General features: G+C 36.6%; 1 protein-coding gene across 7 annotated transcripts in view; it reads right to left on the minus strand.

The window, feature by feature from the left end:
* Window positions 1-19,445, minus strand: part of ROBO1 (roundabout guidance receptor 1) — a 741,248-nt gene that overhangs the window by 250,451 nt on the left and 471,352 nt on the right. For all 7 annotated transcript variants that reach the window (XM_071809765.1, XM_071809757.1, XM_065862790.2 and 4 more), the window contains one exon: window positions 15,118-15,444. In XM_071809765.1, the coding sequence (XP_071665866.1) occupies window positions 15,118-15,444 (327 nt within the window). The remainder of the gene's footprint in view (window positions 1-15,117; window positions 15,445-19,445) is intronic.

A 19,445-nucleotide genomic window follows, 5' to 3' on the forward strand; every position in this document is an offset into this window, starting at 1 on the left:
AAAAGCATATTAAAAAATACTACTACTGTTTTCTGACAAGTTGTGCTTCTGAAGTTTCAGCTGCAATTCTCTTCTGTCCCTTCTGCTTCTTTGACTCACTGATTTGTGTATTGTATGAAAAACTATGTGATTCTTCGAGACACAAATGTTACTTAGGAAAACAGTCAGAACAGCACACCCCACACTCACATTCTCATCCTGGAACTTCCCTCACTGTGTTCTTAATTAAAGAATAAATGGAATACTGAAATAAGCTCCATTGCTGCTTTAAGTTCCCAGGGTAGCATGAAAGTCAAAGTGCTGCAGAATTAGCAACATTTTACCTACTGATTTACTTCGTAGGTACAAAACTGTTCAGACATTCTTCAGGGGTGTAACTGTGGTCAGGGTAGTGCGCACATATATAGCTTCTTATGGGACAGAATCACTGCATCTACTTTCATGTAAGTAAGCTACTAATTGGAACTTCTATATAGTATAAGTGACTCATAGCGTCAGGTTACTTCTTAATGTTTGCTTTAAAAAAAACTATAAAGCAGAAGTATCACGTACACCAAGCTTTTCAAATTTTGAATAATCTTTGTAGCTATTTTCAGAGTGTGTGTGTGTACGTCTACTCCAGTGACTCTACATATATCTATCAGCTTTGCAGTTTTGTGTTTGTGTTTAGAAGGAATGGTCACTGCTTGATTCTTTCTATAAACCAGTAAGATAATTTGAAGAAAAGTAAATCAGTTTTTCACCATTAGTTTACACTGTTCTCCTGTGGACAAGCTCTGCTCACACTCATCTAATCCTCTATGAAGACTGGTTTAAATCAGATTTCTTTTTTGTCATAATTGAAGTCAGGAAAAGATTAAACTTACTTTCTTCTTTCCAGTAACAAAATATTTAAATGATGACAGCATACTGAAGGAGCAAAACCAGAGACTGTGACTCCTAATTACTGCTCCCATTTTCTACCCTCTTAACTTTGAAGCTCTGCAACTATTCCATGACATAGAGCAGACATATGCATAGTTGTGATTCTCCCTCTAGAACAGAAAAAACTAACTGACAACCTGAAGGCTAAATCCAGCACCACAAGATGGTTGCACTTGTCTCCCATGATGGCCTAGAGCAGGCTGCATATCATGTACTGTGCTAAATAATTTGCTTAGCCCCCAGGGGTGCAGGAAAGAAAGAAAAGGGATTGAGGAAAAAGAGAGGGTGGGAGGAACAAAAGAGCGTGTGTGATGGCTGAAGGGCTAAAAATGGAAGTGTAACCATTCCAGCACTTTTCCTACCTTCCCCAAGTTGCCTACTGGGAGAGCAGCTAGTGAAGAGCAGAGCTGGAGCAGGCTGGGTCCTTCACTGGGCCTGCCCCAAACATGGCTCCATGCTATAACCTCTTTTCAGGTAGCTGTAGACAGGGATCAGGTCTCCCCTCAGCCTCCTTTTCTCCAGGCTAAACAGCCTCAGCTCCCTCAGCTGCTCCTCATCAGACTTGTGCTCCAGGCCCCTCACCAGCTTCATTGCCTCCTCTGCACTCTCTCCAGCAATTCAGTGTCCTTTTTAGGATGAGGGTCCCAAAACTGAACACAGGATTCAAGGTGGGGCCTCCCCAGCGCCGAGTACAGTGGCACAATTGCTTCTGTATGACGGCAGACCAGGAGTCAACCAGTGCTCCAAGACCCCCTACAAAACAGAGAGGAGGGCAGGACCATTCCTGCACAGGACCTGCAATTTCTCCAAAGGGAGGTCACACTGCTCGAGCAGAGACAGAGTGTGGATGTTCCTGGTCTGGGCACAAAGTCCTCTTCCTCACATCCACTATGTATTAAAGCAAATGGGCGGAATTTGATTTTATAAGCTTTCCCTGAGCACAGGTGAAATTAAAATCAATGACACTCATCTGCTTTCTGCATGATTAGTCCCCAGTCCAGCAGAAATACACTAAATCAAAGTCAGAAAAACAAGTGTTTCTGTACAAGGCTCTCCAGCACCTTCTATAGCACCCATGTATTATAAAGATTTCTCTTTTGTACTTTTCGTCCTCTGGACAACAGAGGGTTAAATATACAATCATGTTGATATATTCAGCTGATCCATGAACAGCTGGTGGGGGGCTGGGAAGAAAACAAACAACAGCAAAAAAAAAAGGTGGCCCATAATCATAGGGAATCAGCAATCCAGGCTCTAAAGGAACAAATCCATAGAAGGTAAATCAAAAACTACAAATTAAGAGAAGTAAATTCTAAATTTAAATCCTAGGACCTCTCAAAAGGGATTTTTTTTTTTTTAATATTTCAAAGAACTTCCAAAGTTACTTGCAATTAGTGCTAAAAATAGCTAGGAAATATTTCAAATAATCCTTAAAGAAGAGAGATGAAGAGCAGTTTTGTGAGGAACGAATGTAAACGTGAGCCAGTTCCCAGTCTCTCCATGGCTGGCAGACATCTTCGTGACCCTCCCAGACCAAGATTTCATTTATTTTAAAATGTGATTTGAAATACTTACACAAAAACAGAGGAGTGTGAACTTTTCAGGGATCTCTTGCAAAAGAAAATATCACAAAGTGCTAAGATACCAGAATCAAAGTGCATGCATTGATTCTCCTCCTTCTCCACAGAGACAATATTTACTAAAATTAGCTGGCCTTTATGATTTTTAATTATTACTTTTGGAAAATATTGTGACTATTTTTTGTTTAAAAACCTAATTACTTCAGTTAGCATTTCAAAATGAAGTAATTTGCAGTGCCATCCATTACACCTTTTATTAACATCAAAAGACTGGTTCAGCCCATTAACAATAATAAGCTACTTACTGAGAAGATACTTATTATTTTTATTTTACTAGCTAATTCCAGCATGGCAGTTTTGAATATTTCACTGTCCACTACTTCAATAATTATTCCTAAAAGTCTAGTACATCTTAATTTATAAGGAAACTTTGCTATCATATCAAGTATTCTGCCAAAAATGCTGCTTGATGCCTATTTATGACAAACCTTTCCACTGTATTTTAATTTATGTTTATTCAGAAAGTGGTACAGTTTTCATATATTTTTGAAGAAAATTCGATCTGTTAATAAACCAAAACCATAGTTCTTAGAAAGAACAGGCCAGAAGAAGACACAGTTTTGTAAAATATCCTAGTGAAGTCACACTATCAGTGGAGCCTTTCCTGTCCTAAAACCTCACTACAGACTACACCAAAGAACTAATTCCACTAATAAAACTGGAGCCAAACAAATTATCTTCAGATAAAGTTGTCTACGAGAGCATTTTGCTAGTGTCTGATGAAAAATTTAAGGGCAGCATGGTATTCAAGGAATCTGCTTAATTATTGCCATCTTACTCTTGTGGCATTTTTAGTCTAGATACTCTGTATATTTCAGGGTGAAAGATATTATTTTTTTGACATCAGAGAAAAACCTGCAGGTTTTTACTAAATAGTCTATCTATAGTAGAACTGTTGAGTAACGATAAGGCATTGAGCTGAACACCAGACTTTAAACAGCGACAGTTTCTGCCAGTAAAACATTTACTAATTGGAATGAAGGAACAAAAGCAACCAGGAATGCCTTCGCATCTGGAATTGGTTAAAGAAACCAAAATGGTAGCAGTGTATAAAGTAGCACAGTCATATAATACTTTTTTTTTTAATTTATTTTAAAAAAAAGGGGGGGAGGGGTGTTGGAAAAAGATATTTGACACTTTTGCCTTTTTATAAAATTGAAATATTTTAAAGGTATAAATTCATTTTAAAAGCTCATTTTTAGTTTTTTTTTCAACGTTATTATGAACTTTTGGAACTGAATTATAGCACACATATAAATAAAATAATCAGTTTCCGTCAAACCAGCTCTAGTGCACAGCTCCCCTCCAATCACTTTTGATAGCGCAAAAGCACAAAGAAGCCCAGTTTAGAGAGTCCACATGTGTTTAATCTTTGATTAATTGAACCAAAACTAAGCGCCTCCAGACGTATTTCTTTTAATCACAGGGAAGATATCTTTTCAGTTGCTTTGCTAGTAGGAGAGAGTCAGCAGATGTCTGTCTGGTCTAAAGGGAATTTCTCCTTCTCTGGAGAAAACAGTTTAAATATGAGAGGAACAGACATATGCTGACTATGCACTGCTTAACAGATGACGTAGAGAAGCATCTACTACCGCAGGGAATGGAACAGGGCAGTTTTCAAATTAAATTTCTTTCAAATTCAAAGCAATCAGCTGAAATCAATTTACATACAGGATGCAAGTTAAGTCAGACAGTTCTCATCACAACAGCTCACAGACACAAAGACACAAATCTGTCTTTGTCAGCAGTATGATTAAGAAAGGTTTTAATGCTATGACAGTAAAAAGAAAAATAATCCATTTCTTCACAATTTTAAACACAGGTCGTACATTTTTTTGGGGGGATGATGATACAATATAACAATAATAAAATGACTATCAATATGAATTATTCACCAAAGGTTCTACATTCATACACAAAATGGTATTGGCACAATGCAAATTTATCTCAAAATTTAACCCAGGATAAAGTCTTTCAATATTTCAGGAAAACATGTTTTAAAATTTGTTGGCGGAGGAGGGGAGGGGGAGAGGCATCAGAACAATTAGTGCATGGGGATTACTAGTCAGCATTTTATTTGTCTGACTTTATTCTTTTGCCTATATCCTTTTGCCCACAGGCCTATGTCCTATATCATTATCTAGAATATGAAAACATTCATAAAAATAGAAAGGTTCTCCCTCACTTCATCTAGTTTTACCAAGATGTCTTGGGAGGGGGGTGGAAGAGGAGAGCTTGGTGGCTGGGAGGAGAAGAAAGATCAAGAGTTTAAAGGAGAAACTGGGAGAAAATATACTAGACACTTATTAGTTGAAAATGGCATATAAATCTCCCTTAGACCAGAGGAAGCTCACCAAGCAGAAAAAAAGAGGAGACAGGTAATGGTCCCAATTCATTTGGTAAATTCCACCAAGGAGCTCCCTCTGAGCTCTGCTTGAGGCTCCGTCTTTTCAGGGCTCACAGGCACACAGGCTTCAGATCTATCAAAAAGCACATTGCTCAGCATGGGGGTGAAGGGGAGTATGCAGCAGAGAATGAAAACAGAAAGTGGTATCAAAACCTCCACCTCCTTCTTCATGTAATTAGGATGCTTGCCTGTATTGCTATTTATACTTGATGTTACCAGTCTGAATTGTCTTCCACAGGCTCCTGAATAGCAATAGCAGAACTAAGGAGAGCTTTGGTATCAATCCACATGAACAATTTTAATTCAATCATATTCTTTCTCTGAAAGTAGTGACTGATGAGTCTAAATCAGCAAGGCATAGCTTCCACCTTGTTCTAAGAACAAGCTTCTCCAGTCTTGATTGAAGGCTTCAGATACTCATCAGAGTCGCCATTCCACAGAAAGACTGACACCACTTTCTGTGATTTATGAATTTGCTGAGCTGCTCTGCAATTTCTGGCAAGACTACAAAACACATAATTTGCATGATCATCCATCCCAGCATGGTCACCATAAAATCCTAAATTACTCAGCTGCATAAGCATCATCACTATAGTCACAGCATCATAACTGAGTAAGAACTCTGTTGGCTAACGGTAACCTCAATTCCTCTAATCCATGGTTTCTGGGAAGACACAAATATTCAAGAATGGCTTTCTTGGGTTGGAAAAAGAGCTCATGTAGCCCGTTATTTTGCCCTGACCTTGGCAGGAGTAGATAACTGCAATGAATAGGAATCTTTTATTTACATGCTTTGTTTGTTGTCTCGTATGTATCAGCATCTACAGAAAGCTTGCATTTGTTGTATCAGTATCATTGTTATTCACTAACAATACCACTGACCCGTGAACTGCCTTGAGCACAGAATTAGCTGTAATGCTCAAACATATTGACACACATTCTCAATAAAAAGTCCTCTTAATCTGCTACCAAAATATATTGAATCTTAGCACTTCAGATCTAGCATGAAAGAAATAAACAATACAAGCTTCCAAACATCTCCATGGAACAACCAAAATCCTAAAACACTAATCTTACAACTGTAAGTTATACCACCTTTGGATCTTTAACAATTACTCTTTTATATTCCCAAATACATACATGTTGTATCTTAGATAATACACATACAATTTTCCTTTGAGAATAAACTTAGACTCACCACAAAATGAACTTCTACTATACCAAACTGCACCAGTTAGGAAATATGCTTAAGTTAGGGTAAGCTTTGGTGTTTTGGTTTTCTGTTGTTTGTGTTTTAAACCTAGACATCATTTTACTCTTCCATGCATCAATTAATCTTGTAACCCTCTCTGCAGCACGAACATCCCGTAACTCTGATAAGGCACATTCCTTATTCTCTTATTTCATGAGTACAAGTAAGGCTGAATCATTAAAACTTCGCCAAGCAACACTAAAAAAAGTAACTCTTTTTGTCTCTCCCACTGCCCCCACAAGGGTGGACACTTCCCTGAAGAAACTTAGTCTTTGGACAAAACAATAAATTAAAAACTCCAAAAAGACAGACCATTTGGAATATCTTAAACCTAAGTGCAGACTTGGGAAAAAAATAAAAAAAAAAGCCAACCACAACTTTTATGACACTTCGCCCACTATATTGTAAACAACATAAGCAGCATGATTGCCATACACTCTGAAACCCATCACCCATTCTCAGCAGCCTACAAATGGAGGAAAGACTATCTTCCCAAAGAATTTACTGTGGTGTACCATGGTATACCACTGCTGACAAATTTCAGAAAAAAGCTCCAGAACCCATGGTGGAAGCAAAAAGTATTAAAAATATACAGTAAAATAAAATAAAACAAGGCCTACTTTTGACTTGGCATGAATATATGTTCTTCCAAGTGTGTCCCCAGGCAACCAACTAAATCTTAGCTATCTTCACTATAGAAGTTTTTCTTTTGGATCCCATATAACAGATTCAATCTCAATCAATATGGAGGCAACACCTTTAAATCCAAAGGAGTCTTAATTTCTGTGCACTTTGCACACCAATTATTCTTGTCATCACTGGAATGGAACCAATTTTAAATACATTAATATTTCTAGAAGAATTATACTTTGAGTTACTGAACATCAAATTATAACTAACTACAGGTTCTTCTGACATGTTAAGCACTAAATGGAAGCTGCAGCGTGCACCACAGCATGTCTCTACTGGCCCACTGCAAAGAGGATGCAAATTAAATGACCATGAGCTAAAACTGAGTTAATAAACCTTTTAGTGAAGTGGCAGCAGGGATTATAGCTATAGTAGCAATGTTCCACCAACAAGTGAGGGGAGCTGCCCTCCCCAAGACAAAAAGAGAAAAGATCATTCTAAAATTAACAATAAATACCATAAAAAATGCTGAAAGGTCATCAACAAAAGTTGAGGGTGTTTTTTCCCTGATCTTGTGAGGTATGAATGGTAAAACAGTACACAAAAGAATTAACTCATTAAAATCATTTTAGCACAGATTTTAACAACAAAATTCTTGAAGTATTTTTAGTAAAATATGTGAAAATATAGTAATGTAACTGTAACAGCATTATCCAATATGTACCACTGCTAAGCACAGTCAGTTATATAGATCTGCTGATCCTGATAGCAAATAAACAGAACTGTTGTTCTCATGGTCACCCAATGCTAAAATGATATGACCTGGTTCATACTTAGTTCATTTCTTTAATTAAAAAAAGAACAAATGGTTTGGTTAAAAAGGGCATATTTTTCTCTGATGCCACAGGCGCCTCAGGTTGCAGAAATTCTGATACATGTCCAAAATGTTTCATTTACTGTCATGCAACTGAAAAAGGGAGTAACATGTTGCTTGCCTGACTCTTTCAACACACCAGTGACTGCACATAAAGTATACTTTAAAAGACAGAACATTTGTAAGAATTAAGTGCTTTGAATTTTGACAGTGTTGCATAACTTGCAGCTAAAAATACGAACAGTAACATGGGAAGACCACATCTTGCCTAAAGTTAAAAGTGAGAAAGAATTTTGCAGCTAGTTGAACAGCTCATATTCTGCTAACACAGGAAAATTAAGTACAGGAAAGTCATCACGGATCTTTAGATTCTGTAGCAGCTTTTTATTCATCTGCCAAAGGAATTTCAGAACAACAGGGGATATTTCATTTTACCAACATTAATTAATGAGGCTGCTGATGAAACCATCTTTTTCACAGAAAGGTTAATTCTGTTTCTTGTAGTTCAAAGGACCTTGAGGTATTTTTAGAAATAAGGCACCTACACTGAATGTATGCCATTTTATTCCTTTTAAATAATTTTAAAAGTGCAAAGTATTTTTTGAACCAGAACAGTAATCTAATATGTACTGAAGATTACATTACAATGATGACAAAGCTACACATGAAAGAATCATGCCAAATTCCCCATCATCATTATAACTCTTCTCTAAAAACTCATTATGACATGGCAAGCAGAGAAGGGGAAAAAAGGGAAACAGTCTAATTCGGTGGGAAACATCAGATTTCATGTGTCCAGTTCACCAAATAAAATAATCCTAAAGTAATTCAGCCACCATGGATCAGGTGTGAACTGCTTGCATCGTAAGTTCTGTTCCTAGAGAACACAAATGCAGAGACTCAACGCACTGCCTTCACATTGGGACAATCCAATTGAAGACAACCTAAAATTATGGCTTATTACCACCCGGTAGAGGAGATCATAGTAGTGATTTTTGTTTTAATTTGGAGTCTCCTGAAATATTTTGTTCTCTTCGTACCATACTATGAGTTCAGACTGACATTCTTCCAATGTGTCACTATTTCATCTGTAAACCATGTTACAGGACAGTAATGGAGAGCATTCAGGATAGCCATGGAAGCCTCATGGAAAACCAATTTTTCTAATCCTGAACTAGGAATATAAAGTTAACAATAATATGATGAAACCTGTGTACCATAGGAGTCATAATATTTAAATGGTTCCATTTGCTGCACTGTTTGATTTCTGTGCACCCTCACTCCCCATCTCCTTTTGTGTTTGGTTGATTCATGTCAGAATGTAAAGAAGTGAGGTTTTTAAAGCACCTGCTATTTTCATGAGGTTTAACTCAATGAAAATTTCATTTCCATTAGGTTTAACTCAATGAAAAAATAGAAAGAAAAAAGTACAATGTTCAAACTTTCAGGGATACAATACTGCTATGCTTAAGAGAGAGAACACGTGTGCAATCACACACACGCTATCATCTAGAAATATGACAGTAGAGTTTCAGTTAAGTTATTTTTTTAGTTTCTCCACTTGTCATTCACTCTCATGGGTAGGTTTCTACATTATGCTATGTAACAGACACCCACAAGATCTGGAGATAGAATTTTCCTCAAAAAGGAGTAACTGGAAGAAAACAAAAGAAAAAGTTAAACACTGAATCAAACTATCGCACACCAAAACCTGAATTTGGTCTTCATCAGGTGCATCCATGCATTAGGACAACTAGTTTTCTTGGCAGTTTACAGTAATTCAGGCTTACTATGCAGCTGCAACAAGCATTGAAAGGGTCAAGTTCAAAGCAAGCCTATCACTGATAAATGGTAGGTTTTAAAAAGCATTAGTAACAGCACTATTAAAACCTTCTATGCCTCAAGCAACTTTTGTTTGTGCCATTGGTTGTGGTACGCAATGGGTACAGCTTCACTCAATTTTTTTATATGTACACAGGAGCTTAATGAGATTCTTGTAAAACTGAGATTTGCCTTTGTTACATATGCACATAAGCATTCAAATTAAGTCACTTGTTCATCAGTAAGACATTACCAGCTCAGGTAACAAAATATGCACATTTTTTATTTAATTTCAGCTTGGCTTAAGACACTGATGTGGTACAAAGGCAGTCAGGAGGGCAAGTTTGCTAATATAGCCTAGTACCATACAGACTGAATATACAATGAAAACAATACACAAAGAAATATGACTTTTCATTGTGAGAAAGATATTGCCCTTTTAGAAGTACTGAACAGCCAGAGCTGTTAAATCATCTTTCTTACCAATTTTGTGCTACATAAGTTTTTTTATTTGTTTGCTTTTAAAGTCACAGTATAGCAAGTCTATAACTATGATGTTGCTGGGATTTGATGTAGAAAGTATTTGGACTATTATCCATTGTAAACTGAAAACAAATGTGAACAAACTTTCATACACAACAGCCTTCTTAGTGTAAAATATCCTGTTATTGAGGTTTGTGGTAACAGACATGTGTATATAGTTTAAAAATACTTTTGCAAAAGCATTGCTCTTGAGAAGGAAATGCATATATCAACAGAAAATGGAAACGTCATGATAAAAGATACTCTAGAATTTTCACAGCAAAAGCAACGTTTCTCTCAAAAAAACATGATTTGAAATGAAGATGCATGAAGCCACTGACCAAAAAAATATAAGTAATTTCATGTGCATTTGTTTTTTCTTAGCATCCTCAAAAACTTTACGGTGCTGAAAGATGATCATACCCCCTGCAGCTACTGTTGTCAACTCTTGACATGCGCAGTTTTCTACGTAATGCTACATAACAGACAGCCATGAAATCTGGAGATAAAGTTTTCCTCAAAAAGGAGTAAATGGAGGATAAGGAAAAATTAAACACTGAATCAAACTATCAAACACCAATAACTGAATTTGGTCTTGATCAGGTTCATCTGTTCACCAGACAATCCTGAGAGACTCAAGCATGTGCAGCAGCTGTAGCCACCTTTCAGTTTGCCACTGGGTAACTTTCCACTTTTCCAAATCTACTACTTCTTCTCTGCTGTGAAAAATGACTTTTGTTTCCCAACTGTTTACGTGACAGCCAAAACAGCCTCTAGCCCTCACTCTGAGTATCAAGCATGGTTCCATTTTGTGCTCCCACCTGTAAAAGCTGACATTTATAGAGAGAATTACCCAGTTTCGTTTTGACAGGGACATGCCCTTTTTCACGTACTTTAGGACCTTTCACCACCGGAGAATGTGTCACTGGTAGGCAGTAATCTGAAACCAGTTACATTCCTCAAAAACAAAACAGAGAGCTAATTTAAGTAGGTCTCCAGTGATCAAAAGGCTGAGTTCAGGAAGTCAAGAAGAGGGAGGCAAATGGACTTGTAGCAGCCTAAATCAGAAGGATGACTCCAGACTGTTATCTCTTTATCTCATCACCCATCCTTTCCGGGCTACTCTACTGAAACTTCATTCTTCTGCAAATTAACTTTGAACACATACAGCGAGTCTTCATTTCAGAAGTTTTGTGGGAATAATGTTTCAAATAAAGATGAAACCAGACAACTAGTACAAAAAAAAGAAAAATCCCCCATTTAAACAGAAGTTACATCTCTTTCATTTAATTGACTTGTAATTCAGCTTTCCGCTGGGTTCCTATTTATGCAAATTTATATCCTTCCCATTTATGAAGTTCTTACAGATCTACATTACACGGAAAGAGTCATGTAATATTAAATTAGAAAGCTAATTTGCACAGAGCTGTGTAGCTTACAATAGTTTAACCAGTCTCTAAAGCAGGGGTGTCAAACTCATTTTCACCAGGAGCCACACGAGCCTCACGGTTGCCTTCAAAACGCCAAAGGTAACTTTAGGAACTGTGTAAGAGTAGTTACAATTATATAGTCCTAAAATTAAATTCAACCTTCGGAGGCAACTGCAAGGCTGATGTGGCCGATGGTGAAAATGAGTTTGACACCTCTGCTCTAAAGTATCTGAGAGATTTTAATTCTTGAAATATCAAGTGGCTAGCTATTTCTTTAGAGAAAGTTATACTCCCTGCAACATAAGAAAACAGAACACAGCCAGTGGGGGTTCAAGTACTCCATTTCATAGATTTCAGAAAGATACCACTCTTCACCAGTCAGAAGGACCATCTTATTTTTAAGATCTTTTTAGGGGTCTGGATGGGGCACAGTTTCAAGGAAAAAAAAAAAAAACAAAAAAACACTAAACTGCAGGAAATACAGCTGCAAAAATATTTATATATAAATGAAATAACATTATGGAGAAGAGATGACAAATCTCCAGTGCTATGACTAGACACATAGGATCTTCGAACATTTTAGAAGGGCCGCAAGAAGCAGAGACTGAATAATAAAGAGACTTACTTAATTGAATTTGCTGATAACAAGTGGTATTTACATCACGTTTAATGGTATTAATTGAGGACTACACCATCATGACCAAAGCACATATCACCAGAAGAAAATGCAGCATCCTTTGGATTACATGACATGCACATGTTAGTCAAGCCATCAAAGAAAGGCTGATTAACAGAAAGGAATGAAGTAGAAACTCTCCCTTGTAATTTTATGATTTTAGTCTCTCCCCTCTTGTGGTTATCACATCTAAAGCTATTTTTGAAGTTCTTAAAATACACACATATTTAAGAAGATAAAACAGCTTTTAGTATATTGCGCTTCTGAACTATTTGCAGATTTGAAATCACTCTACATTCATGTCTTTTTCACTGCAGAACCTATGCACAGTGTACCTAAGGACGATGTCCACCCTAGTCCGTAAAGAGTTTGTTGCCCATGTAGTATCTCGAAAATGAGCACTAGAACTGCTTAAAAAAAAATCTACCTGAAGGAGTAAAAGACATGAAATATTATTTTTTAGTATTAACCTGAACCTGAAGTCAAATCTACACATCCATTGAACAGTACAGGAATTTCATCTAATTGAAATTGTTACTATAAGAGGTGATGGAAGAAAACATGATAAATTCTGTGTCACGTTATGAAACCAACTGGTACAGTCAGGAGCTGCTTCTTCCAGAGAGAGCTACCTGTTACAGTGTGGAAAACACTTCTGCTTTCTGTGTTTCATAAAAGTTTTCTGAATAAACTTGTAGCATCAAAGCATATCACCAAATGAGTACTCTAAAATATCTTGTGTACTTCTGTAAATGGAAACCAAATAAAAGCAATTTTAGTCTGCAAACATACAAAAATTCAACTATAGCATAAGGATTTCTTGAATAGTAGTTGTATATGACTATGTGTATACAAATGTAAAAGCTGTGGTGCTCAAAACAGGTGTATGGAGAAGTTCATCCAAACAGCTGACTTGCAGCAATTCACCCTGAATGTAGCTACAGTTATTATAATGATGATAGCTTTACAGCTATAATGCACAGATTTTGAATTTAATGCAAATTTATTTCCACCAGCCTTCAACTTTTTCCTTGTTCTTCACCTCTCCTGTGCTACTTAAACAGTTTTGGTGCTCTTGCACTTTCACATCACTACCTTTTCTATTAAAGCGTAACTTTTCTGTTAAAATTCATTGCCTATAATCTGCTGGTATACATTTAAAACTATTTACCATTATACTACAAATCTTATTTTCTAATATAGATTGTGTTTTTTTTTTCCCCTTACAGCATGGTCAGTGTTTATTTTCTGACACTAGCCCTCGACATGAGAGTAATGTTGAGCTGGATTAACAGCTTAATGCTATACTATTGTTAGGTGGTATACATTTGAACCCCTTTAAAGAGACACCCATCTTTTCCATTTTGTCTTGAGTGTTGGCACAAGCTCTTAAAAAATGTGTAACAATATCAATATTCTGCATTCAGACCCTGTCATTTACGCTCTACTGTAATCACATGAAGATGATTTGATGCAGGGTTCAGCAATTACATGCCAGTTGAACTGATACACACCATAGCGTACCAAACACCAAGGTCTACCTCATGTTTCTGGGTTCTGACGAAAAATTGTGGAAGACACAGAAACACTACCTGCATTTCAAACATTACTCCACGATATATCACAAAAGAATTGAAAAATAAGCATGCCCATCTATGCTGCTTTGTTTCATGGACAGAACATTAAACTAATTTCAAGAGTCAGTAAGTGGTACTATGAAGTAAACAACAGCAATTAGATGAAAATCAAAATCTCTTAAACATTAACGGTCACTTAAAATTACACCTACAAAATATTGGATGTAATATTTGTGAGTAACCAATTAACAGATAATTTAAACAGGTTATACGTTTATTGGATTTACTTCCAGCTAGTCAGACACCAGCTACTTTTAGCACTAAATCCAGTGACAAGGCAACAGCACAGTCATAGATCTTAATCATCTGTATTTACTGTATTGTATGTGATGCTCAAGATCTTCCTGGTATAAGAAGGATAAAAGTCCTTGGGATTTTCTGTGAATGTGAGTGAGACTAGACAAATGGCTCAAGTAAATGCAGAAATTTATAGTCTATTTCCTTTGCTTTTGGTGACAGTCATGAAAACCTAGACTTTTTTCTAAAATTACACACCAACAGTGGCATTTATTTAACAGGAATCTCAGAGCTGCTTAACAACATGAATTGCCTAGTCAGAGTGATCATTGTTTTCAGAGCACAACTCACCCAGTTCTGAGCTAGCTCTTCAACATGACACCACATGAACTGCTACAGATTAAAGAGAAAGCCTATAAAAGCAACGTAAAATAGATACCTAACTTCTGAATTGCAAGGTTTCCTCTCATACTTCAGTACACCAAAACTGGTATTTTTTGACCTACACTTTGCACTCCATTTAAATGCTTAAAACCCTTTCATGTACACTCTCTTCCTTTAAAATAAGTAGAGTTTAAAGGGCATACAGGAAGAGATAAGCATTACAAAGTGATGTGAACATACTTGACTGCTCCTTCCGTTGGCCAAATACTTAGAACTAGCGAGATAATTTGTGGTCCAGTTTCAACTATTCCAAATGTACCCTATTAGATTAAATCCTGGCTATCCTGCCTCCAATTACACATTGCATTTTGCATGGTTATATGGAAAGGAAAAAACACCTATAAATTGAAATAAGTACACAAAATCTAGCAAACATTAAGTAATCGTAATTGTATAGAAACATAAAAGTAGCAAGAATACACAAAAACATCTCAGTTTCTACAGTGATGCACTATCTCTTCTGATTATTTTTCTATTATCCTCTGTATCAATAATAATTAACTGTACAGTTCCTTCATTGCTTTTAAGTCAGTCCCTCAGAGGCAGCTCACACTTGTTTTTCTAGCTTCAAAGAACATCAAAGCAAGCAGTTGTTACCAAAAGGTGAAAAAAAAAGTACTTACTTGCCACCTCCAGCGATGCATTATGACTTACAGCTTCCCCAAGGTAATTCCTTGCCACGCAGACATAGACCCCTTCATCTGGCCTACTCTTGCGCCCATGCACAATACGTAAGAAAAATAAAGATCCGCTGGGCAGCAGCATGCGGTGGGAGCGCGGATCATCCTTGTCCGTTTCCACTCTTTCCCCCCCCTTGTACCACTCAATGGTGGGGGTCGGCCTTCCTTCAGCTTTACAGTTTAAAGTTGCCGGTTCTCCCTTGGAAACAATTAGATCAGAAGGGTGTTCAACAATTCGAGGTGGAAAATCTTCTTGCCGAAGACGAGAGCCTGCAACATAAAAAATGCAAAACTTTCTTAGATCATTGCCAGGTACAGTCATTGTGTTTTGCAATACAGCTACTTAAACCATTATCCTGTAGTATGTGATTAAAGAGATGCTAATAGCTGTTCTTATTACAAGTGAAAAAAAACACCACCTTAATGCATTTCATCGCGTGCAAGGTTCTCGCAAGTGAATGCATTCAAAAACAATTTTTTCAACAGGCAACCTATACTAGTGAACTAAACCGCCATGTTCCTAAATCACATTCATTTTTATATTGATCTATTCATTTATATAAACCTATACTTTCACAATTATGAAAAATTCATCCTACAGATACTCTACATGCATCAGACCACCCCTACCAGCAAAACTGGTACTGCTAATTCATAACACAAAGTCATAGTCAACCTCATTTGACCTTTTGGAAAGCCCATTAATTCATGCAGCGCCTGCAGAGTAAAGCAAACATCTCCAGTGCTCACTAAGTTGCTTTACCTCACTTGTACTGTCAACTCTTTTTAGTCACTTGTTAAGCAGTACCAGAGAGGTACAAATGAATGCAGTGTCCTAGCACTTCTTCCACCTCTTGCGTTAGAGAAAACTAGAGAAACTTTTTAAATTATCAAAATTTTTACTGTCTCCAACCTAGAACTCTAATACAATGTGAGACAACAGTATCAGGGGTAAAAGAAAAGCTACAAGCAAACAAGACACTCTTCCACAAAAGCATTTGATTTCAAACTAATTCAAGCTCCAAGCTAATACTTGGCATAAAAAAAAAAAAAATAAAAATAAAAATAATAGTATGGACAGAGGAATATGGCAACCAACTGGATGTCCAAGAATTCCAAATTAGGAATAAGCAGCTACCAAAACTCTTGGGGTTTTATATTGTTGACTAAATTTCAAACTACTGTTTTCCTTATTTCTCTCTTTCTTGATATAAAGCTCTGCCACGGATAAAATTAGTCTCTTGGATCACTGATTCCTGATTATTACAATTTTAAATGTCAGGATTCTTTATTAACATTAATAACATGGGTTTTGAACAGCTGTGAAGCACCAGAAAGAAATACAAGATTATTCACTGCAGGTTAATAGACCATAAACTGGTATGAAAAAAGGGAAGGAGACAAGGAGAGGAAAGTCCCAGAGAGAGATCTGTTTTCAATATATACTATATGTGTGCATAATACATACAAAATAAAAAATATTCTAAAATGCATGACTTTCATGTAAAGTTTATTTCACACTTCCTCCACCTCAAAATAATCAATTCAAATTAAATGATACACTAATCGGCTAGCACAAACCACACATTCCCTAATTTCTGGTATGGCTCGACTATATTGAAATACATTTGCATTCTCTATGCATTAAAAGAATAAAGTTTTATATGAACATTACTGATCATTAAATACAAAATAACTCAAACAGCAATAAACCTACTCTTTAGTCCTTCGGGGAAAGAGAACATAAGTAGTATTGTATTTAGGACTATACTCCTAAATTGCAAGAAATATTTAATCACGTATTTAATTCGCCAATTTCTGTTCAGTTATTCAGAATATTGCAACATTTTGTAGTACCTAAAGCAAACAAGTAATTACATTTTATGTTTATTTTTGCCTACAACAATTGCCTGAGACATGAAAACTGAAGCATGGGCCGACAGAACAGCAGCCAGGAAACTCCTGAATCCTTTTGCTGGCTACACACAAGCCCTGGACATCATGCTAAAGCAAGATTTTCAGCTGCACCGCCTAGAGGTATAGCACAGGCCAGCTCCAGTGAGAGGAGAGCTAAAAGTGCAAAAAAATAAAATCGTGCCAACCAGTACTGGTCTTTCGCAACAGCTAAAAAGAAGCCTCTGATACTCCTGTTTGCCCTGAGCGCATATCTTAGGCCTTGCAAACTGCATTTGTGTCTACTCATCCTGAACTTTTACATGGCTTTTGTGAGAAGCCCCTCACACAATAATGTTGCTGCCCTCACAGTTAGGGCCACCTATCTTAGATCTCTTTTTCCAAGGTAAAAATGACTAGACAGGGATAAAAACCTTGTTTTGTTTATACTTCCGCTCACTTACTATGGACCTCACAAGGAAAGGCACAGAAACAAAGGATGCAAGAGGGAAAACCAATTGTTATAAGTCACTCTGGAAACATCAAAAGCCAAGTTCAACATAAAATGTTTAGAGAGAGTTAAGAATTGTTTTAAAAAACAAAGTCTGCACATATGCTAGTATGCATCATTTTTATATTTTCACAGATAATGCTAGCCAACCAGTACATGGTGTAGTATAACGCTCCCATTATTTGTCAGCCTGGACCAGACCATAACTAAATTAAATATCCTTTTCGGATGTATTTCGTGCACACTTTCCATACTGACATTCAAGTGACTGTACACTAACTTCAAGTACGGTACAGAATGAATGTTTAAAGACTAACCACTAAACTTTCTTTAAAACTGAGGCTCAAAACTCTACAGGGGAAAAAGTCCCCAGGAAATTCTAGAAATGCTCATTCATATACTTCTAAAATTTCTTTGCTGGGTAACATTAGAGGAGTAAAAACTACATTTATTTATATGTATATATATAAAATCCTAGCATTTTATGAACTAACATTTATCTAGAAAATTTCATAAAACTGATTAAAGCAGAAAGGAACAAAAATTGCACAAGTAGTTGACTGGCACATAGTGAGTATTAACCACAGATTTAGTGACAACTGCCTAAGGGGTATAATGGCCTTGACAACCGAGTTATAATCTTTCTACGTATCTAGACTTTTATTTAAAACAAAAAAAATCTTTCCTTCCTTTTAGCGTAGTTATTTAAGTTGCATTTACGTTTTATTGAGAAGCAGCAGCTTCAATTATCAACATAAATCATATAGTGGGCACCAATCCTGTAATTTTCCTGTCAAGAATCCTTCCCAAGGGGATATTTGGTAAAAAAAATAGAAGCAGAACACCCATTACATGCTGGATCTGCCATTAAACACACAACAGAACTCCTTTTTCTTCTCCCCAAAGATGACAGCACTGTGTTACAGCATCTAACCAACTAGTGCACCCTGCTTTTAATATAACTCAAGTCTTCCATAAAAAGTCAACAGGATGCCACCAATTAAAGTATGCCATACTAATTATTTCATGCTGCTACTTAAAAGAACAATTATATGAAATCATGTTTCCAGTTTCTTGGACTGTGCCACAACTATTTTTACAAGAATTCAAACACCAAAACAAACAGATGTGAAGGTTCAAAGAAAGCTAGCATTAGATGAATGGTAAACTCACAGAGACAAGATTTTCTTTCATGCCCACCTCAATACTCCGTGTTTTGTAGCATATAGAACCAACGTATTGAAAAATAGCAGAGAATGTGCTTAAATGTGAAAGCTGCTGATACCAGGGGTGCAAACACTGTGCTGTTCTCCTTCAGGAGAACAAAAAAAAAGTTACATGGTACTGGAACAAAGTGCCTCAAATATGAACCATGCAGCCTAAGACAGTTAAAAATCAAGAACGTATCCACAGTCGATCTAAACTTCAGCTCAGACGTATATGGAAAACCTTATTTCCCAAGATCTATATATCTAAATAGTAATTTATCCTGTCCTATAAAAATGCCACATGACAGACTGTGTCTTTAACCAAGCGCCAAAAAGCCAGTACACTCTTGGACCCACTTCTTTCCTTTTTTTACAAGTACAGCATTTAACACTGATTTTCAGAGCACAAAATCACAGAATAGTTTAGCTTGAAGGGAACCTCCAAATGTCATCCAGTCCAAGCCCTCTGCAATGTGCAGGCACATCTCCGGTCTTTTATTTATTGAAATACTTTACATTGTAACATAAGATCTGAGCAACTGGTTCAATTGCTATCAAAGTTATTAGTAAAACACTAAAAAACAAAACTACAGGTTCAAAACCAGTGTTAGGTGATTCCTGCAACAGCTATACTTAATCAGAATGTAACACCATTCCCA

The sequence above is a fragment of the Patagioenas fasciata genome, chromosome 1 (assembly GCF_037038585.1).
Source record: "Patagioenas fasciata isolate bPatFas1 chromosome 1, bPatFas1.hap1, whole genome shotgun sequence".
In the NCBI taxonomy this organism is placed as follows: Eukaryota; Metazoa; Chordata; class Aves; order Columbiformes; family Columbidae; genus Patagioenas; species Patagioenas fasciata.